The 23,046-nt window shown below is 47.5% G+C and overlaps 1 protein-coding gene across 6 annotated transcripts in view; it reads left to right on the plus strand.

The window, feature by feature from the left end:
• Positions 1 to 10,181, plus strand: part of LOC138672456 (putative butyrophilin subfamily 2 member A3) — a 24,492-nt gene extending 14,311 nt beyond the window's left edge. For all 6 annotated transcript variants that reach the window (XM_069760443.1, XM_069760441.1, XM_069760440.1 and 3 more), the window contains 5 exons: positions 907 to 955; positions 1,783 to 2,127; positions 3,755 to 4,027; positions 6,145 to 6,212; positions 8,713 to 10,181. In XM_069760443.1, the coding sequence (XP_069616544.1) occupies positions 907 to 955; positions 1,783 to 2,127; positions 3,755 to 4,027; positions 6,145 to 6,176 (699 nt within the window). In that variant the 3' untranslated portion in view covers positions 6,177 to 6,212; positions 8,713 to 10,181. The remainder of the gene's footprint in view (positions 1 to 906; positions 956 to 1,782; positions 2,128 to 3,754; positions 4,028 to 6,144; positions 6,213 to 8,712) is intronic.
• Positions 10,182 to 23,046: the final 12,865 nt, after the last annotated feature.

The following is a 23,046-nucleotide window of genomic DNA, read 5'->3' on the forward strand; positions in this document are numbered from 1 at the left end:
AGCTCCGGTGTTGGTGAGGCGGTAGCTCCGGTGTTGGTGAGGCGGTAGCTCGGTGTTGGTGAGGCGGTAGCTCCGGTGTTGGTGAGGCGGTAGCTTCGATAGTGATGAGGCGACAGCGGGGTCAGTGCAGGCTGTAGGCTTTCCTGAAGAGATGGGTTTTCAGGTTCCGTCTGAAGGATCCGAATGTGGTTGATAGTCGGACGTGTTGGTCCAAAGAATTCCAGAGGATGGGGGATAGTCTGGGGAAGTCTTGGAGGCGGTTGGGTGAGGAGCGGATTAGTGCGGAGGAGAGTAGGAGGTCTTGGGAGGACCGGAGATCACGTGAGGGAAGATATCGGGAGATTAGTTCAGAGATATATGGAGGAGACAGGTTGTGGATGGCTTTGTAGGTCAGTGTTAGTAGTTTAAACTGGATACGCTGAGGGAATGGGAACCACTGAAGAGATTTGCAAAGAGGGGAAGCGGAGGAGTAGCGAGGAGAGAGATGAATTAGTCGGGCAGCAGAGTTAAGGACGGACTGGAGGGGTGCGAGAGTGTTAGAAGGTAGGCCACAGAGGAGGATGTTCCAGTAGTCCAGGCGGGAGATGATTAGGGCATGCACAAGCATTTTGGTAGAGTGAGGGTTGAGGTAATTACGGATTCTGTAAATATTTATGAGCTGGAAGCGACAGGAGGTGGCGAGAGCTTGGACACATGGTTGCTGGGGGTCCCTGTGGTCGGACCACCAGCAGTCAGCAATTGACAATGTAAATGTTTTTTACTTTGAACACTTTTACTGTTTTATTTAATGTTTCAATCTTTTGGGGGCATTTTGATTCTAAGTTAAAGCTTGTGATGAAGTTGTGGTATGACTGGGATCCTGCCACCGTGGTGGATGATCTTATGGAGCTTACGTTTCTCTTGCAGACCCTGACTCTTCTTTTGGTTTTATGCACCCTGTCTCCGGGGTTGTCAGGTAATGAGATCCTGCTTCTAGACATGTGATGTTGGGGGTGCACTTATTTTCTACAGACCCCAGATCTTACAGCCGGGGGGTGCACTTATTTTCTACAGACCCCAGTTATTACAGCTATGCACATAAGTCTCTATGTCATTAGGAAGTCTTCTTCTACGGGGACATTGCACATCCACCTCCGGAGCCTCTGTGATGTCTAATAGCATTCCTCTAGGTTGGGCAGTAGCCTCATCCAGCGAGGTGACACCGTCTGCCCGGAGACAGCCCTCGAGTCCTCTCTCCCAGTCCCGTGACACAATAGTAACATGGTCTTTGTAGTAACGTTTGGTAGACATATCGATGACTCGGGTTTCTTAAAACAAGTTCTTCATTTTTGGCCGCTCCTATCTGGGGGTTCCTGGCATCTTTCATAGGAGATAGGGACTTAAAAATGAGGATGACAATGATGTCCATGACCTCAGACCATTACTGACCACTACTGGTTCCTCAGTAGCTTCTTCTTGTATATCCAACCACAACCATACCCAAAGAACCGACCACTGAACACCATTGGACTGTGATGAAGCAATAGAGGCGTTCTGCAGATCCCGACCAGTCTCCTCTCTCCTTGGCCCTACCAAGACTCGTTATTGTCCCATGCTCGGCCCCGGACAAGGCTCCACGTCACAGTCCTCCAACTATTGTCCTATACAATACTTCACCCCTTAGAGCGCCCATTATCACCGTCCATGAGGACCCGGTCTATGGAGAGATGTGGGAGGACGCTGAGATGTTGGAGGCTGGTGACGGGCTGATTTCAGTCTCTTTAATGTCCATGTTCTTTGCAGGTGTCATCCCGCTATCGCAGAAAGCCGTGTCCCCCTCCCTCTACGGCACGGTCACGTTGCCCTGTCACGCTTCTTTTGTGGACGATGTCGCTGGTTTGACCATGATCTGGATGAAGAAAGAAAACAAAGACTATCTAATTCTTTACAAACGCCTCAAGGGAAAAGAAAATCTGGAGGAGCAGGATCCGCGATACGCAGGTCGTATCGAATTGTCCATGGAGTGGTCAAGAGGAAATCTAGACCTGACGCTAAGAAACGTCTCATATGAAGACGAGGGATCGTACTTCTGCCGAGCCGCCAACGCCAAGGGCCACGGAGACAAGATGGTGACATTATCCATAGGAGGTAAGTTCTTTCCATCCAGCCTATCGGAGATCTTTCCTCGTCTTGTATGGCGGCGCTTCAAAGTTTGTGAACCCTTCAGAATTTTCCAAATTTGTGCATATATTTGACCTAAAACTCATCAGAGTTTTCCAAAAATTCCTAAAAGTGAACAAAGAACCAAATCCAACAAATAAGTAAAAAATATTCCACTTTCTGATGTTCTTAAATGAGGGAAATTAACCAATGTCACTCGCCTGTGAGACGTAAAAGTATGTGAACCTCTGGGATTAGCAGGTGATCTCAAGAAGATAAGTAGTGATGAGCGAGTATTCGTTGCTCGGGTTTTCCACAGCATGCTCGGGTGACCTCCGAGTATTTGTTATTGCTCGGAAATATCGTTTTCATCACCTCAGCAGCATGATTTACAACCTCTGGCCAGGCTGAATACATGTGGGAATTCCCGAACAAGCAGGCATTCCTCACATGTATTCATACTCGGAGATCACCCGAGCAACGACACCACAGAAGAGTGAAGCTTTTAGAAATTGATATTTACCTTCCAGTGAATCGTAAATTCTGCAAAGCCTCCAATTAACTTGTAAAGCTTTGTGTAACACTCGGAGGTTCCCTAGGACTGAATCCTGCCACTTTCAAGCTTTTTCACCCAGACGCACATATTTGGATGTTCTCCTCTCTGTGCTGTCTCACACTATGGGCCGGATTCTTCATTTGCGTTTCTTTTTGTCACTTTTTTTTATCTTGTGGCATTCGCCGAGCTTTAATCCGCCAAATTTATCAAAGTGGCGAAACACGGTTCATGAATTTTGTACATTTTTAATTTTTTTCCTGTCTTAAAACGTGTTTGATCTTTTACAGCAAAAAGTCGCATCTTTTTCAAAATGTTGCAAATGATGAATCAGGCGAAAACATCTACAAACCCGAAGCCGCGTTCACAATGGCGAACTAGAAATCAGTGCGCACGCGTAAAATATATAAAAAATGGCACAAATAAAAAGATGAGTTTGGGGCAAACAATAAACGGGCACAAAGCACCACAAACAAGATAAAATACAGGCGCAAATGCGGTAATGAATCCGGCCCGAGCTGTAATGTTAATTCAGTGTTTATGGCTTTTTCTATTTAACTCTATCACTGAGCTGCGACGTCCTCTCACTATCCAGATTCACCCTACGATGGCTGCTGCATTCCCTGCTCAGCTTTTATACAGGCTCTTATAGTCCTTTGTGCTGGCCGGGCTATACCATGTGATGTGAAAGCTGCTAGGCATTATGGAGAACCCACACAGCCTGAGGTCTCACGAACCTCCTCTGACTCATGACTGTGAGAATATTTTTTTTTTGATGATGTAGTCACATGGATTTCCTAACTTTCAAGACAAAATGTGCTTTGTATGCGATGGTGGCGGCTCTGCTCCAGGCATGTGGTCGTCCCAGTGTGAGGACGGCAGCCATTCTCAGCTATGATAGTCAGACGCCAACATTTAACCTTCTCCGGTGGCAGCGACCAGGTGCCGGGGATCAGAGGCTGAGCCTCCACCAACATGGCCCCAAAACTGAGGATCGGTAAACGTCACCGCCCCGGAATGTGAATTCCCCTCTATTTCTGACGCCATATTCCTCATTTTCAGACCTGGACGCAACGTATCCAACAATAACTCTGGTGACTGAGAAGCGACAACTGAAATGTCAGAGCACCGGTGTTTACTACGCTCCTCAGATCCAGTGGATCACTCCATACGGGAAGGATCTGTCCCAATACGGAAGCTTCAATGTCACCGATCTGGGTGATGGCCGGAAGAAGGTGGAATCTGTCCTGGAGCATGACATAAAGGCAGAGGAACAAGTGTTGTGTCACATCAGAGAGGGACGGCTGAAGAGATCTACTCGAGGCATCATATCAGGTATCGTCCTGAGACGTAACACAAGACGTGACGGACGGGCGAGGAGATCAGTCACTGCTCGAGAGAGACCGGGAAACTGCAGTGTGAAAGAGGTCACTGACCCGATACTGCCATAGGAAATAAACTGATGAGTGGCCAACTGGTGCTGCGGCTCTTACAGTAGAGAATCCACAGTGTGACCGCTCTTACAGTAGAGAATGCACAGTGTGACCGCTCTTACAGTAGAGAATCCACAGTGTGACCGCTCTTACTGTAGAAAATCCACAGTGTGACCGCTCTTACTGTAGAGAATCCACAGTGTGACCGCTCTTACACTGGAGAATCCACAGTGTGACCGCTCTTACAGTAGAGAATCCACAGTGTGACTGCTCTTACAGTAGAGAATCCACAGTGTGATTGCTCTTACAGTACAGAATCCACAGTGTGACTGCTCTTAAAGTACAGAATCCACAGTGTGACCACTCTTACTGTAGACAATCCAGTGTGACCGCTCTCACAGTACAGAATCCACAGTGTGACCACTCTTACAGTAGATAATTCACAGTGTGACTGCTCTTACAGTAGAGAATTCACAATGTGACCGCTGTTACATTAGAGAATCCACAGTGTGACCGCTCTTACTGTAGAGAATCCACAGTGTGACCGCTTTTACACTGGAGAATCCACAGTGTGACCGCTCTTACAGTAGACAATCCAGTGTGACCATTCTTACAGTACAGAATCCACAGTGTGACCGTTCTTACAGTAGAGAATCCACAGTGTGACTGCTCTTACAGTAGAGAATTCACAATGTGACCGCTGTTAGAGTAGAGAATCCATAGTGTGATTGCTCTTACAGTACAGAATCCACAGTGTGACCGTTCTGCAGAGAATCCACAGTGTGACCGCTCTTACACTGGAGAATCCACAGTGTGACCGCTCTTACAGTAGACAATCCAGCGTGACAGCTCTTACAGTACAGAATCCACAGTGTGACCGCTCTTACAGTAGAGAATCCACAGTGTGACTGCTCTTACAGTAGAGAATCCACAGTGTGACTGCTCTTACAGTACAGAATCCAGTGTGACCGCTCTTACAGTACAGAATCCACAGTGTGACTGCTCTTACAGTAGAGAATTCACAGTGGGACCTCTGTTACAGTAGAGAATCCATAGTGTGACTGCTCTTAGACTACAGAATCCACAGTGTGACCGCATTTACAGTAGAAAATCCACAGTGTGACCGCTCTTAGACTACAGAATCCACAGTGTGACCGCACTTACAGTAGAGAATCCACAGTGTGACCGCTCTTAGACTACAGAATCCACAGTGTGACCGCACTTACAGTAGAGAATCCACAGTGTGACCGCACTTACAGTAGAGAATCTACAGTGTGACCGCACTTACAGTAGAGAATCCACAGTGTGACCGCACTTACAGTAGAGAATCCAGTGTGTCCGCACTTACAGTAGAAAATCCAGTGTGCCCGCACTTACAGTAGAGAATCCAGTGTGTTCGCTCTTACAGTAGAGAATCTACAGTGTGACCGCTCTTACAGTAGAGAATCTACAGTGTGACCGCACTTACAGTAGAGAATCTACAGTGTGAGCGCATTTACAGTAGAGAATCCACTGTGCCGCACTTACAGTAGAGAATCCAGTGTGATCGCTCTTACAGTAGAGAATCCACAGTGTGACCGCACTTACAGTAGAGAATCCACAGTGTGACCGCACTTACAGTAGAAAATCCAGTGTGCCCACACTTACAGTAGAGAATCCAGTGTGACCGCACTTACAGTAGAGAATCCACAGTGTGACCGCTCTTACAGTAGAGAATCCACAGTGTGACCACTCATCAGTAGAGAATCCACAGTGTGACCGCTCTTACAGTAGAGAATCCACAGTGTGACCGCACTTACAGTAAAGAATCCACAGTGTGACCGCACTTACAGTAGAGAATTCACAGTATGACCGCTCTTACAGTAGAGAATCCACAGTGTGACTGCTCTTCAGTAGAGAATACACAGTGTGACCGCTCTTACAGTAGAGAATCCACAATGTGACCGCTCTTACAGTAGAGAATCCACAGTGTGGTGATAGGATTCATACTTTGACACACCCATGTTTGTTTTTTCCTAGATGGGATCCACTCGGTGACTGTCCAGGGATAAAGAGCATAGATCTTCAGCCTCAGACATATGTAATAAGTAAGTGAACCCCCACGTATGACCTGTACCTGGGAATGTTGGACGGTTCTTGTATAATAGTAATGTGCAGGAAGAACCAGCAACAAGGGGCGTCATTAGTCCAGCTGGTCAGTGGTGGGAGAAGCCACTCACCGGGGCGGGGGTGTAGGATGTGGCAGGTGGGGTCTCACCAGGCCCTGGCTATGGAGTCAGCCATGATCTGCTGATTAAGGTTTAAGACGAGGATATTGGTCTCATGAGGCGCAACTAATGGCCCGCGGGTCTGACACAGACACATGTCCAGTGTACGACCCGCGCACCTACAAAGACGCAGCACCGGAGCGTCACCGAGCGCAACCACAGGGAGGAGCCACTGAGAGCTATAAAGGTCTACTGGGCAGTGAGTGATGTCACGGGGCAGCGAGTGATGTCACGGGGCAGCGAGTGATATCACGGGACAGTGAGTGATGTCACGAAATAGCGAGTGATGTCACGGGGCAGCGAGTGATGTAACAGGGCAGCGAGTGATGTCACAGGGGATAGTGAGTGATGTCACAGAGCAGTGAGTGATGTCACAGGGCCAGCGAGTGATGTCACAGGGGATAGCGAGTGATATCACAGGGGGCAGTGAGTGATGTTACAGGAGGCAGCAAGTGATGGCACAGGATAGTGATGTCACGGGACGGGACAGTGTGTGATGTCACGGGGGCAGTGAATGATGTCACAGGGTGCGGTGAAATATGTGTATATATATCTATATGTGTGTAGGGACATATGTCCAGGGTTATATATGTGACTAGTGATAATGTAACATCTGTCCTGAAGGTGTCGCACCTAGGTGTTAATAGGTACTTCCTTAGGAATAGTAGAAATTCTGTCTCCAGATCTCACCAGGAGGTCTAGCTAGGGTGGAAAAGAAAAGCCACATTTGGCACCTTCTAGGTCTTGGAGGGGAGATGCTAAATTGCGGCCTGAGGGAAGGTATCCCTGGCAACCATCTCACTTGTGTCTCCAGAGGAAAATAATATATATTAATAATAATAATAATAATCTTTATTTATATAGCGCCAACATATTCCGCAGCGCTTTACATATATATTCATTTATATATTTATATATATATATATATATATATATATATATATATTTATATATTCATTAGTAGAGCGGCCGTGCCCAATCAAACAGACCGCAATTATGATATTAACCTGGGAGGCCGGTCTAGAGACCTGACCTCAGACCAAAGTTATAAATTTAGGCTGTATACAGAGAATTGTGTTCACATGATGGGGGCAGCCTGAGAAGCTGATGTGATCCAATCTACATTCTTCCTTCCCTCGGGGAGCAGAAAGAAACTACCAGTTAGATAATTTCTGTAAGTTTTCTCCTGTTTATTTTGACATTGTTTGAATAATTTGTATGCCTTTTTATTATCATATTTTTATACCTTTTTCTTATTGTAAGCATTGAACTTTTTGCTATTAAAGTATAAAACTTTAACAAGTTGAACCTTGAATGTTCTAAAAGAATCCATAGCCTAAAGGTGTGTGAGCCTTATGAGTGATAGACATTATTAGTATTGTTAGTTCCAGAACTCATCGCCTGTGTATTCGATGAGTGGTGGCAGCGTGTATGAGCGGGTGTGTGGCCTGGGTCGGTGTGTGATTTATGCTCCCATTAGAGCATAGGACAGAGGTTGAATGCTGGACTGAGAGTGGGGAGATAGATTAACCCTTGCAGGCACAACCCCAAGTCACGTGTGAGAGCAGGCACGTGACGAATAGGTGACACCACGGAGAAGGGATCCGTGACACAGGGGATAGTGCGTGATGTCACAAGGGATAGTGAGTGATGTCACAGGAGGCAGCGAGTGATGTCACAGGAGGCAGCGAATGATGTCACAGAGGGCAGCGAGTGATGTCACAGGGGATAGTGAGTGTCACGGGGATAGTGAGTGATGTCACGGGGCAGCAATGATATCACGGAATAGTGAGTCATGTCACAGAAAAGTGAGTGTCACGGGATAGTGAGTGATGTCACAGGAGGCAGCGAATGATGTCACAGGAGGCAATGAATGATTTCACAGGGGGCAGCGAGTGATGTCACAGGGGGCAGCGAGTGATGTCACAGGAGGCAGCGAGTGATGTCACTGGATGCAGCGAGTGATGTCACAGGGGGCAGCGAGTGATGTCACAGGGGGCAGCGAGTGATGTCACTGGATGCAGCGAGTGATGTCACGGGATAGTGAGTGATGTCACTGGATGCAGCGAGTGATGTCACAGGGGGCAGCGAGTGATGTCACAGGGGGCAGCGAGTGATGTCACAGGAGGCAGCAAGTGATATCACTGGATGCAGCGAGTGATGTCACGGGATAGTGAGTGATGTCACAGGAGGAAGCGAGTGATGTCACGGGATAGTGAGTGATGTCACAGGGGGCAGTGAGTGATGTCACAGGGGGGTGCTGTGATACCGCTCCGGGTAGGACTTCCTTCTTCCACTAATTCCTTATCTGTGTTTGCAGGTAATGATCTACAATGTGAGGACGGTGAAGTGTCGACCTCGGCTCCTGCACCAGCACCATCATCTGTATTCATCCTCTCCTATCTGCAATAGCCAACCCGTTACCCCACCAAGCCCTGACCCCCAGAGCTGACAGTCTACAGCAGAAGCCTCCAATATTCCCACTGCAGAAAACACCACAGTGTGCGCAGGGCAGATTATGGACCTAGTAGCCCCCCGCTGTTACCTACAGATTGGATTCTTCCCCCGGCCGGACCCCTTGAACTAAAGCAAACCTTCATCTAGAATCTTCTATATGCAGACCTCAGATAAATACAGACCTCAGATAAATACAGACCCCAGATAAATACAGACCCCACATATATACAGACCCCAGATATATACAGACCCCACATATATACAGACCCCAGATATATACAGACCCCAGATATATACAGACCCCAGATATATACAGACCCCAGATAAATACAGACCCCCAGATAAATACAGACCCCCAGATAAATACAGACCCCCAGATAAATACAGACCCCACATATATACAGACCCCACATAAATACAGACCCCACATAAATACAGACCCCAGATAAATAGACCCCAGAAATATACAGACCCCACATAAATACAGACCCCACATATATACAGACCCCACATATATACAGACCCCACATATATACAGACCCCACATATATACAGACCCTACATATATACAGACCCCACATAAATACAGACCCCAGATAAATAGACCCCAGAAATATACAGACCCCACATAAATACAGACCCCACATATATACAGACCCCACATATATACAGACCCCACATATATACAGACCCCACATATATACAGACCCTACATATATACAGACCCCACATAAATACAGACCCCAGATAAATAGACCCCAGAAATATACAGACCCCACATAAATACAGACCCCACATATATACAGACCCCACATATATACAGACCCCACATATATACAAACCCCCAGATAAATACAGACCCCCAGATATATACAGATCCCGGATAAATACAGACCCCAGAAATATACAGACCCCTGATAAATACAGACCCCAGATATACCGATCTCATGCCAAAACTGCTAATTACAGACCCCCTACTAATACCCACCCCAGATAGAGACCCCACACCAGACCCCTGTACAGCTGCCGCTGCTCCGTCCTCCGACCTTAGGACCTGATCGGTGCCGTTCCGGGACACATTGGAAACAATCCCCCCCCACAAACATATATACATATATACATTGTTACAGACTGAAGACAGAAGATTCCAGCAGATCTCTGCCACTTTTCTGGGAATGTTCCTTCCATCGCTGATAGTCCTGTGGGGTCTTCATGCTGCAGTTATAGGATTAGCCCGGAGCTCTGCGCCCAGCACTTTATATAATACCGCCGAATACGTATGTCTGACTTTCTATATATTCACCGCTGAGTAATATAAATGTATGCGCCTTGTGTCCGTTTTCTACATTCTGCAACTATGAAAAGGTTTGGGGTAAGAAGGTGGAGGAGACCCTGTAATGTCCGGGGCCGGGTATTTACACTGTCACTGGATAATATTGGAACTTCATGTACCCCTGACCCTGGGGCCCCTCATCTGCCTGATGGTGACCATGTGACCATCCTGCTGACAGTCTCCAGGGAGCCCCATCATGTCACTGGGGTTCACCGTGAGGGCAAACAATATCCGGTCCTCCCACTGGTGGATCTCTGAGTACCGAGACCCCCACTGATGACTACACAGGTCTAGAAGGGAAGCAGCACTGGTGGGATTGTAGGGAGATCGTCTCAGCACCAGGATCACCCAATCAAATGTTTTGATTGGTTTTTATTAATTTTACAAAGGTTTTTTTTAACTTAAAGTAACATTTAAAATGTTATAAACGATTATCAGTACAATGAATAGAAAATTCTAAAAAGAGTAAAAAAACACAAAAAACTAAAAGTAGAACGTGCAAAAAACAAACCTTAGTGTAAAGGAAGAAGGTAAACAACTATAGGGACCTCTCCTCCTCGCCCTAGAGAGACATCATAAAGATCTCAGCTCCAATGTGCAGTCTTCTTTGTGTGACTTGTGACTGCAGACACCGGACGCAGGAGCTGACAATCCAGTCTGTGTGCAGGAAGATCTGCCGACAGGAGAGGACGGAGTGACGTCCGTGCACGGAGCATTGTCATCAGATGAATACAAGCAAAGTGATCTGTGTAATCTGTCATTACTGAAATGGAACACAAAGCACAGGAAGATGTACGCCGGCCTTGTGGACCCTAAGAGACCTTCAACTCAGTTTGGCCCCCGGGTCTGTTCCTGAAACGGCTGGAGAGTGAAATAGGAGCAAAGACCTAGGACGTCCTACACTGAGAGCAGCGTGAGGGTGAACGGCTGATTTCCAGGAAGAATCAGGACTGCAGCATAAGTCCAACGCTCTTCAACATTTACATCAATGAGCGTCCACTGCTCTGGAATCCTCCCCGCACCACGTCTTACCCTCAATGTCACTAATGAGCGGCCACTGCTCTGGAATCCTCCCCGCACCACGTCTTACCCTCAATGTCACTAATGAGCGGCCACTGCTCTGGAATCCTCCCCGCACCATGTCTTACCCTCAATGTCACTAATGAGCGGCCACTGCTCTGGAATCCTCCCTGCACCACGTCTTACCCTCAATGTCACTAATGAGCGTCCACTGCTCTGGAATCCTCCACGCACCACGTCTTACCCTCAATGTCACTAATGAGCGGCCACTGCTCTGGAATACTCCCCGCGCCACGTCTTACCCTCAATGTCACTAATGAGCGGCCACTGCTCTGGAATCCTCCCCGCACCATGTCTTATCCTCAGTCACTAATGAGCGGCCACTGCTCTGGAATCCTCCCCGCACCATGTCTTACCCTCAATGTCACTAATGAGCGGCCACTGCTCTGGAATCCTCCCCGCACCACGTCTTACCCTCAATGTCACTAATGAGCGTCCACTGCTCTGGAATCCTCCCCGCACCACGTCTTACCCTCAATGTCACTAATGAGCGGCCACTGCTCTGGAATCCTCTCCGCACCACGTCTTACCCTCAATGTCACTAATGAGCGGCCACTGCTCTGGAATCCTCCCCGCACCATGTCTTACCCTCAATGTTACTAATGAGCGGCCACTGCTCTGGAATCCTCCCCGCACCACGTCTTACCCTCAATGTCACTAATGAGCGGCCACTGCTCTGGAATCCTCCCCGCACCACGTCTTACCCTCAATGTCACTAATGAGCGGCCACTGCTCTGGAATCCTCCCCGCACCACGTCTTACCCTCAATGTCACTAATGAGCGGCCACTGCTCTGGAATCCTCCCCGCACCACGTCTTACCCTCAATGTCACTAATGAGCGTCCACTGCTCTGGAATCCTCCCCGCACCACGTCTTACCCTCAATGTCACTAATGAGCGGCCACTGCTCTGGAATCCTCCCCGCACCACGTCTTACCCTCAATGTCACTAATGAGCGTCCACTGCTCTGGAATCCTCCCCGCACCACATCTTACCCTCAATGTCGCTAATGAGCGTCCACTGCTCTGGAATCCTCCCTGCACCACGTCTTACCCTCAATGTCACTAATGAGCGTCCACTGCTCTGGAATCCTCCCTGCACCACGTCTTACCCTCAATGTCACTAATGAGCGTCCACTGCTCTGGAATCCTCCCTGCACCAAGTCTTACCCTCAATGTCACTAATGAGCGGCCACTGCTCTGGAATCCTCCCCGCACCAAGTCTTACCCTCAATGTCACTAATGAGCGGCCACTGCTCTGGAATCCTCCCCGCACCACATCTTACCCTCAATGTCGCTAATGAGCGTCCACTGCTCTGGAATCCTCCCTGCACCACGTCTTACCCTCAATGTCACTAATGAGCGGCCACTGCTCTGGAATCCTCCCTGCACCACATCTTACCCTCAATGTCACTAATGAGCGGCCACTGCTCTGGAATCCTCCCCGCACCACGTCTTACCCTCAATGTCACTAATGAGCAGCCACTGCTCTGGAATCCCCACACCACGTCTTACCCTCAATGTCACTAATGTGCGTCCACTGCTCTGGAATCCTCCCTGCACCACGTCTTACCCTCAATGTCACTAATGAGCGGCCACTGCTCTGGAATCCTCCCCGCACCACATCTTACCCTCAATGTCACTAATGAGCAGCCACTGCTCTGGAATCCTCCCCACACCACGTCTTACCCTCAATGTCACTAATAAGCGGCCACTGCTCTGGAATCCTCTGTGCATCATGTCTTAACCTCAATGACACTAATGAGCAGCCACTGCTCTAGAATCCTCCCCGCACCACGTCTTATCCTCAATGTCCCTAATGTGCGTCCACTGCTCTGGAATGACACTAATGAGCAGCCACTGCTCTGGAATCCTCCCCGCACGTCTTATCCTCAATGTCACTAATGAGCGGCCACTGCTCTGGAATCCTCCCTGCAGCATATCTTACCCTCAATGTCACTAATGAGCAGCCACTGCTCTGGAATCCTCTGTGCACCATGTCTTACCCTCATTGTCACTAATGAGCGTCCACTGCTCTGGAATCCTTCTCGCACCACGTCTTACCCTCAATGTCAATAATGAGCGTCCACTGCTCTGGAATCCTCCCCGCACCACATCTTACCCTGAATGTCAATAATGAGCAGCCACTGCTCTGGAATCCTCTGCACCACGTCTTACCCTCAATGACACTAATGAGCAGCCACTGCTCTGGAATCCTCTGTGCACCACGTCTTACCCTCAATGACACTGAATCCAGTACAAAACTACTACCCTCACCCACAAAGCACTCCATGGCTCTGCACCACCCTACATCTCCTCTCTGATCTCAGTCTACCACCCTACCCGTGCCCTTCGCTCCGCTAATGACCTCAGGTTAGCATCCTCAATAATCAGAACCTCCCACTCCCGTCTCCAAGACTTTACACGTGCTGCGCCGATTCTTTGGAATGCACTACCTAGGTTAATACGATTAATCCCCAATCCCCACAGTTTTAAGCGTACCCTAAAAACTCATTTGTTCAGACTGGCCTACCGCCTCAATGCATTAACCTAACGATCCCTGTGTGGCCTATTTATAAAAAAAAAAAAAAAAAAAAACAGGTTCCTCGCATCATGTTCTCATTCACTTTATGCAGTTAATAGCCCTCTGTGTCTGTACTGCTGCATACTTAGGCAGTTAACTGGTTCATGCAGCTTTACATGAACACCCGAGCCTTACACTATGGCCGGTCCGAATAACTAAAGCAATTGTCACCATCCACCTCTCGTGTCTCCCCTTTTCCTCATAGTTTGTAAGCTTGCGAGCAGCAGGGCCCTTATTCCTCCTGGTATCTGTTTTGAACTGTATTTTTGTTATGCTGTAATGTCTATTGTCTGTACAAGTCCCCTCTATAATTTGTAAAGCGCTGTGGAATATGTTGGCGCTATATAAATAAAAATTATTATAATTATTATTATGAGTGGCCACTGCTCTGGAATTCTTCCTGCACCACGTCTTACCCTCAATGTCACTAATGAGCAGCCACTGCTCTGGAATTCTCCCTGCACCACGTCTTACCCTCAATGTCACTAATGAGCAGCCACTGCTCTGGAATCCTCCCTGCACCACGTCTTACCCTCAATGTCACTAATGAGCAGCCACTGCTCTGGAATCTGTTGTGAATTCTGTGGTCAAGCTCCCTCCTGTGGTCATGAGTGGTACTTCGGCTGGTTCTGTCTACGAGCTTCCTCTGGTGGATGTGAGTGGGGCTGCGGCTTCTGAGTTTCCTTCCTCAGGTGACGAGGTTAAGTCGTTAGGTGCTGCTCTATTTAACTCCACCTAGTTCTTTGTTCCTGGCCTCCAGTCAATGTTCCAGTATTGGTCTTGCTTTCTCCTGGATCGTTCTTGTGGCCTGTCTGCTCTGCATAAGCTAAGTTTTGCTTGTGTTACTTTTGTTTGCTATTTTTTCTGTCCAGCTTGCTATATTGGTTTTTCTTGCTTGCTGGAAGCTCTGAGACGCAGATGGAGCACCTCCGTACCGTTAGTCGGTGCGGAGGGTCTTTTTGCCCCCTCTGCGTGGTTTGTAGGTTTTTGTGCTGACCGCAAAGCTATCTTTCCTATCCTCGGTCTATTCAGTAAGTCGGGCCTCACTTTGCTAAAATCTATTTCATCTCTGTGTTTGTATTTTCATCTTAACTCACAGTCATTATATGTGGGGGGCTGCCTTTTCCTTTGGGGAATTTCTCTGAAGCAAGGTAGGCTTATTTTTCTATCTTCAGGGCTAGCTAGTTTCTCAGGCTGTGCCCGAGGTGCCTAGGTCTGGTCAGGAGCGCTCCACGGCTACCTCTAGTGTGGTATGATAGGATTAGGGATTGCGGTCAGCAGAGTTCCCACGTCTCAGAGCTCGTCCTATGTTATTAGTAACTATCAGGTCACTTTGTGTGCTCTTAACCACTAGGTCCATTGTGGTTCTGAATCACCTGTTCATAACAGTACTGGAGGCCCAAAGTACTAATGCTTCTCAATAGAGGGAAAAGAGAAGTTCTGAGACCATTTTTTTTTCTCTGTACTGTGTTTTGTCTTTCTTTTCCCCTAGACATTTGGGTGGTTCAAGACACAGGTGTAGTGATGGACATTAAAGGTCTGTCTTCTTGTGTGGATCATCTCACTGCAAGAGTACAAAATATTCAAGACTTTATGGTTCAGAATTCTTTGTTAGAACCGAGAATTCCTATTCCTGATTTGTTTTCTGGAGATAGAGCTAAGTTTTTGAGTTTTAAGAATAATTGTAAACTGTTTCTGGCTTTGAAACCCCGCTCCTCAGGTGACCCTGTTCAACAAGTTAAGATCATTATTTCTTTATTACGTGGCGACCCTCAAGACTGGGCATTTTCCCTTGCGCCAGGAGATCCTGCATTATGTAATATTGATGCGTTTTTTCTGGCGCTCGGATTGCTGTATGATGAACCTAATTCAGTGGATCAGGCAGAGAAAAATTTGTTGGCTCTGTGTCAGGGTCAGGATGAGGTAGAGATATATTGTCAGAAGTTTAGGAAGTGGTCTGTGCTCACTCAATGGAATGAATGTGCGCTGGCAGCAATTTTCAGAAAAGGTCTCTCTGAAGCCCTTAAGGATGTCATGGTGGGATTTCCTATGCCTGCTGGTCTGAATGAGTCTATGTCCTTGGCCATTCAGATCGGTCGACGCTTGCGTGAGCGTAAAACTGTGCACCATTTGGCGGTATTATCTGAGCATGGACCTGAGCCTATGCAGTGCGATAGGACTTTGACCAGAGCTGAACGGCAAGAACACAGACGTCAGAATGGGCTGTGTTTTTACTGTGGTGATTCCACTCATGCTATCTCCGATTGTCCTAAGCGCACTAAGCGGTTCGCTAGGTCTGCCACCATTGGTATGGTACAGTCGAAATTTCTTTTGTCCGTTACTTTGATCTGCTCTTTGTCATCGTATTCTGTCATGGCATTTGTGGACTCAGGCGCTGCTTTGAATTTGATGGACTTGGAGTATGCTAGGCGTTGTGGGTTTTTCTTGGAGCCCTTGCAGTATCCTATTCCATTTAGAGGAATTGATGCTACGCCTTTGGCCAAGAATAAGCCTCAGTACTGGACCCAGCTGACCATGTGCATGGCTCCTGCACATCAGGAGGTTATTCGCTTTCTGGTGTTGCATAATCTGCATGATGTGGTCGTGTTGGGGTTGCCATGGCTACAAGTCCATAACCCAGTATTGGATTGGAAATCAATGTCTGTGTCCAGCTGGGGTTGTCAGGGTGATGATGATGGTGATGTTCCTTTTCTGTCTATTTCATCATCCACCCCTTCTGAGGTCCCAGAGTTCTTGTCAGATTACCGGGATGTATTTGACGAGCCCAAATCCAGTGCCCTACCTCCGCATAGGGATTGTGATTGTGCTATCGATTTGATTCCTGGTAGTAAGTTTCCTAAGGGTCGACTGTTTAATTTGTCTGTGCCTGAGCACGCCGCTATGCGGAGTTACGTAAAGGAATCCTTGGAGAAGGGTCATACTCGCCCGTCGTCGTCGCCATTGGGAGCAGGGTTCTTTTTTGTGGCCAAGAAGGATGGTTCGCTGAGACCTTGTATTGATTACCGCCTTCTAAATAAAATCACGGTCAAATTTCAGTACCCCTTGCCGCTGCTGTCTGATTTGTTTGCTCGGATTAAGGGGGCTAGTTGGTTCACCAAGATAGATCTTCGTGGTGCGTATAATCTTGTGCGTATTAAACAGGGCGATGAATGGAAAACAGCATTTAATACGCCCGAGGGCCATTTTGAGTACCTGGTTATGCCATTCGGGCTTTCTAATGCTCCATCAGTGTTTCAGTCCTTTATGCATGACATCTTCCGAGAGTACCTGGATAAATTCCTGATTGTTTACTTGGATGATATTTTGGTCTTCTCGGATGATTGGGAGTCTCATGTGAAGCAGGTCAGAATGGTGTTCCAGGTTCTGCATGCAAATTCTTTGTTTGTGAAGGGGTCAAAGTGTCTCTTTGGTGTTCAGAAGGTTTCATTTTTTGGGGTTCATTTTTTCCCCTTCTACTATCGAGATGGATCCTGTTAAAGTTCAGGCCATTTATGATTGGACTCAGCCGACATCTCTGAAGAGTCTGCAAAAGTTCCTGGGCTTTGTAATTTTTATCGTCGCTTCATCAATAATTTTTCTAGTATTGCTAAACCGTTGACTGAGTTAACCAAGAAGGGTGCTGATGTGGTCAATTGGTCTTCTGCTGCTGTGGAAGCTTTTCAAGAGTTGAAGCGTCGTTTTTCTTCTGCCCCTGTGTTGTGCCAACCAGATGTTTTGCACCCGTTCCAGGTCGAGGTTGATGCTTCTGAGATTGGAGCAGGGGCTGTTTTGTCGCAAAGAAGTTCTGATGGCTCGGTGATGAAACCATGCGCCTTCTTTTCCAGGAAGTTTTCGCCTGCTGAGCGTAATTATGATGTTGGCAATCGAGAGTTGCTGGCCATGAAGTGGGCATTCGAGGAGTGGCGTCATTGGCTTGAAGGAGCTAAGCATCGCATGGTGGTCTTGACTGATCACAAGAACTTGACTTATCTCGAGTCTGCCAAACGGTTGAATCCTAGACAGGCTCGTTGGTCGCTGTTTTTCTCCCGTTTTGACTTTGTGGTTTCGTACCTTCCGGGCTCTAAAAATGTGAAGGCGGATGCCCTGTCTAGGAGTTTTGTGGCCGACTCTCCGGGTTTGTCTGAGCCGGCGGGTATTCTCAAAGAGGGGGTAATTTTGTCTGCCATCTCCCCTGATTTGCGGCGGGTGCTGCAAAAATTTCAGGCTAATAGACCTGACCGTTGCCCAGCGGAGAAACTGTTTGTCCCTGATAAATGGACGAGTAGAGTTATCTCTGAGGTTCATTGTTCGGTGTTGGCTGGTCATCCTGGAATCTTTGGTACCAGAGATTTGGTGGCTAGATCCTTTTGGTGGCCGTCTCTGTCGCGGGATGTGCGTTCGTTTGTGCAGTCCTGTGGGATTTGTGCTCGGGCTAAGCCCTGCTGTTCTCGTGCCAGTGGGTTGCTTTTGCCCTTGCCAGTCCCGAAGAGGCCTTGGGCACATATCTCTATGGATTTTATTTCGGGTCTCCCCCGTCTCTCAAAAAATGTTGATCATTTGGGTTGTTTGGGTTCGCTTCTCTAAGATGGTCCATTTGGTACCCTTGTCTAAATTGCCTTCCTCCTCTGATTTGGTGCCATTGTTCTTCCAGCATGTGGTTCGTTTACATGGCATTCCGGAGAACATCGTTTCTGACAGAGGTTCCCAGTTTGTTTCGAGGTTTTGGCGAGCCTTTTGTGCTAGGATGGGCATTGATTTGTCTTTTTCCTCAGCTTTCCATCCTCAGACAAATGGCCAGACTGAACGAACCAATCAGACCTTGGAAACATATCTGAGATGTTTTGTTTCTGCCGATCAGGATGATCGGGTGTCCTTTTTGCCTTTGGCTGAGTTCGCCCTTAATAATCGGGCCAGCTCGGCTACTTTGGTTTTGCCGTTTTTCTGCAATTCTGGTTTCCATCCTCGTTTCTCTTCAGGGCAGATAGAGTCTTCTGACTGTCCTGGTGTGGATACTGTGGTGGATAGGTTGCAGCAGATTTGGACTCATGTGGTGGACAATTTGACATTGTCTCAGGAGAAGGCTCAACGTTTCGCTAACCGCAGGCGCTGTGTGGGTCCCCGACTTCGTGTTGTGGATTTGGTTTGGTTGTCATCTCGTTATATTCCTATGAAAGTTTCCTCTCCTAAGTTTAAGCCTCGTTTCATTGGTCCGTATAGGATTTCTGAGGTTCTTAATCCTGTGTCTTTTCGTTTGACCCTTCCAGCTTCTTTTTCCATCCATAACGTATTCCATAGGTCATTGTTGCGGAGATACGTGGCACCTGTGGTTCCATCCGTTGATCCTCCTGCTCCGGTTTTGGTTGAGGGGGAGTTGGAGTATATAGTGGAGAAGATTTTGGATTCTCGTATTTCGAGACGGAAACTCCAGTACCTGGTTAAGTGGAAGGGTTATGGTCAGGAAGATAATTCCTGGGTCTTTGCCTCTGATGTTCATGCTGCCGATCTGGTTCGTGCCTTTCATTTGGCTCATCCTGGTCGGCCTGGGGGCTTTGGTGAGGGATCGGTGACCACTCCTCAAGGGGGGGGTACTGTTGTGAATTCTGTGGTCAAGCTCCCTCCTGTGGTCATGGGTGGTACTTCGGCTGGTTCTGTCTATGTGCTTCCTCTGGTGGATGTGAGTGGGGCTGCGGCTTCTGAGTTTCCTTCCTCAGGTGACGAGGTTAAGTCGTTAGGTGCTGCTCTATTTAACTCCACCTAGTTCTTTGTTCCTGGCCTCCAGTCAATGTTCCAGTATTGGTCTTGCTTTCTCCTGGATCGTTCTTGTGGCCTGTCTGCCCTGCATAAGCTAAGTTTTGCTTGTGTTACTTTTGTTTGCTATATTTTCTGTCCAGCTTGCTATATTGGTTTTTCTTGCTTGCTGGAAGCTCTGAGACGCAGAGGGAGCACCTCCGTACCGTTAGTCGGTGCGGAGGGTCTATTTGCCCCCTCTGCGTGGTTGTTTGTAGGTTTTTGTGCTGACCGCAAAGCTATCTTTCCTATCCTCGGTCTATTCAGTAAGTCGGGCCTCACTTTGCTAAAATCTATTTCATCTCTGTGTTTGTATTTTCATCTTAACTCACAGTCATTATATGTGGGGGGCTGCCTTTTCCTTTGGGGAATTTCTCTGAGGCAAGGTATGCTCATTTTTCTGTCTTCAGGGCTAGCTAGTTTCTCAGGCTGTGCCGAGTTGCATAGGGAGCGTTAGGCGCAATCCACGGCTACCTCTAGTGTGGTATGATAGGATTAGGGATTGCGGTTGTGACGCCCAAGAGACCGGGATACCCAGCACCGGACCAATGGGGTCTGTCTCTTGAGGGGGATGTCACGGGTGGCTTGACCCGGTGCTGTGGCCTCAGGCAATGCACAGTGTAAGGGGTATCGTGAGGGGACAGGCACTTACTTGATCAGCAGCAGGTTCTCCCAGCGGTGACGATCCCGATCCTGGATAGATGGCTATTGTCCAAATGAAAGACTGAGGCACTGAAATGTTTAACCAGTTTACTTTAACATAAAAGGATTTACAACCAGTCCTGTCACCGGAGTCTGTATGGGAACTCTGAGTTACTTTGACCCTGCCGGGGTCTTCGCCTCTTATTGTGCGCAATTTCTGTGTGGCCCTGCTGCTGTATGTGATCTGGCTGCCAGCCCAATCTGTCCCCTCCGGGTCCTGGTTCGACGGGCAACCCGAGTCCTTTTATCGGCTTACCCCCTCCGGGAGTACCGCTGAACTCTGTGTCTGTTGCTGCGTCCGGCCCTAGTGAAGCTGATATCACCTCACGTTTTTCCGGTTGCTGTATTATATATAATGAATACAGCCACGGATCCGGTATCCGTCTTTGCGCCTGTTCTGGGTAGTGATTAATGCTGCCCGGTTCTCACAATGTCCCTTTTCTCTATCCCTCTTCTCCTCAGGCCGGTGATTTGGGCCTGGAAACCGTCATAGGGCTGTTAGAAATTCAGCTGTATGACCTCTCACTATCAGCTCCTTAGCCCAACTGCCATTTCTTCTCTCAGACCAGAATGGATTAAGGGGAGTCTCTGGAGCTCCCCCTTCTGGCCGGAGGTGGTAGTGCAGTTTTGCTATTTTAGTATTTGTGTTTAGTGTCAGTAACTATTTTTGTGGCAAATACCCCTAGGGGTGCCACATTCCCCCTTAGTTAAGAACAGTACTCCGGGACTGTGGGACGATAACATTTTGAAATAACAATTAATATGTACAGAGTCTTAAAAATGAAAAGTTACAAAAACCACTCAAGGAAACAAAAATAGAGTTCTGTAAAAAGTCACTTCAAATAGCGTCCATTAATACAGTTCTACCCTTGAAGGTACTCAATATAAAGTCTAAAGAAAGTTCAAAAAGAGCAAAAAGCAAAGTTCAAAAAGCAGTCTTTCCGGAGCTTTGATTTAGTGCCTCCGGGCTGATAACAAGTTCAAGAATATGCAAGAAGTTCATACAGACAAGTCTCTGTAGGTACTGGGCTTAAACGTTGCAGACTGATAACAATGACTATACTACATTTTCTGTTTAACTATATACGGCATAACATATATACAATTCACATTATGAGCTTTATAGTTGGTAATCTGCATACCTGGCCGGTAATTGACCCTGGGTACTACGCTGTGATCTATGTAATAGCGGTGTCTCTTCATGTGGTGTACTACTGTCTACTGCGGATGTAGTATCTGCCCGCTCTGCTAAAGATAATTCCATAACTATGGAGTTGGCAAGTCCACCGTGAATGGGATTACTCTTTTCAGGAATCTGTTCTTCCTGGCCTGGAACCTCCTGTAGTACGGGGTCAGCCTCTTCCTGTCTTGGGACTTCTGGTATTGGGTTTGGTGTTGGATAAAAGGCCACCATGGGAACCACTACTGCACCATGGTATGTTAGTAGGGTTTTGGGAAAGTCTCCTATACAGGTGTGATACACTTCCTCTTCTTTTTCCTTTACTGGTTGAACCTGTATGGGTTGAATAACTTCTGTTTCTGGCTGGACAACGTCTGGCTCTTTCAATGCTTCCGGACACAATTTAAGATTGTCTCTTGACACCAGTACAGATGTTAAGCCTCCGTTTTTGCTAATGAGACACATTTTAGGATTATCCATTCTTGTTGGTAAAACTGTGTAGGGTACGGCTTCCCACTGATTGTCTAGTTTATTGGTTCGACGATTTCTCTTGAGCACTTGGTCACCCGGTCTTAATGGGGTCGCTAGAGCATTCTGGTTGAAAGTTCGCTCTTGTCTTTCTCTAGTTTGCTGAAGGCTTCTTTCCACACTCTCTTGTACTTGGCGATACTGCTTTTGCCGTATGATATCCCAATTGGAGTCTTGAACTTCTGCGTCTGGTTTCAGAATTCCCATTTCTAGATCGATTGGTAATTGGCCGCGTCTTGCACGCATAAGGTAAGCTGGGGTGCAGTTGGTGGAGCTCACCGGGACATGATTATACAGATCCACCAAGTCAGGCAATTTCTCTGGCCATTGATTCCTTTCTGTCTCAGGTAAAGTCTTCAGTAGGTCTATTACAATATGGTTCATCTTCTCGCATAAGCCGTTTGTTTGTGGATGATAGGCCGTCGTCCTGATCTTTTTGCAACCATACATATTACAGAATTCTCTGAAGATCTCTGATTCAAAGGCTGTACCTTGGTCGGTGAGAACCTGTTCCGGATATCCATGGGGTCTACAAAAGTACGTTTGGAACGCTTTGGCTGCTGTTTTTGCTGTCAGATCTTTTACGGGTACTACTACCAAGAAGCGTGAATAATGGTCCACGATGGTCAAGGCATAGACATAGCCGGACCGGCTTGGTATTAACTTCACGTGGTCTATGGCTACAAGTTCAAGTGGTTGTTTGGTGATTATGGGCTGCAGTGGTGCTCTTTGGTTCTTTTGATCGTTTCTTCTGAGGTTGCACGGGCCACAATTTCTGCACCACTGTTCGATTGATTTTCTCATCCCGACCCAATAAAATCTTTCTCTTAGAAGTACTTCTAACTTTTTCCAACCAAAGTGACCAGCACCATTATGGTAAGCTTCGAGGACCATCTTGACATCTTGTTTAGGCACGATAATCTGCCAAACCAATTCATGTGTTTTCGGATTGGTGTACCTTCTACAGAGCTTCCCTTGATACAGGAACATTTTGCCTCTCTCTTT

This window comes from Ranitomeya imitator, chromosome 3, assembly GCF_032444005.1.
Source record: "Ranitomeya imitator isolate aRanImi1 chromosome 3, aRanImi1.pri, whole genome shotgun sequence".
Taxonomy (NCBI): Eukaryota; Metazoa; Chordata; class Amphibia; order Anura; family Dendrobatidae; genus Ranitomeya; species Ranitomeya imitator.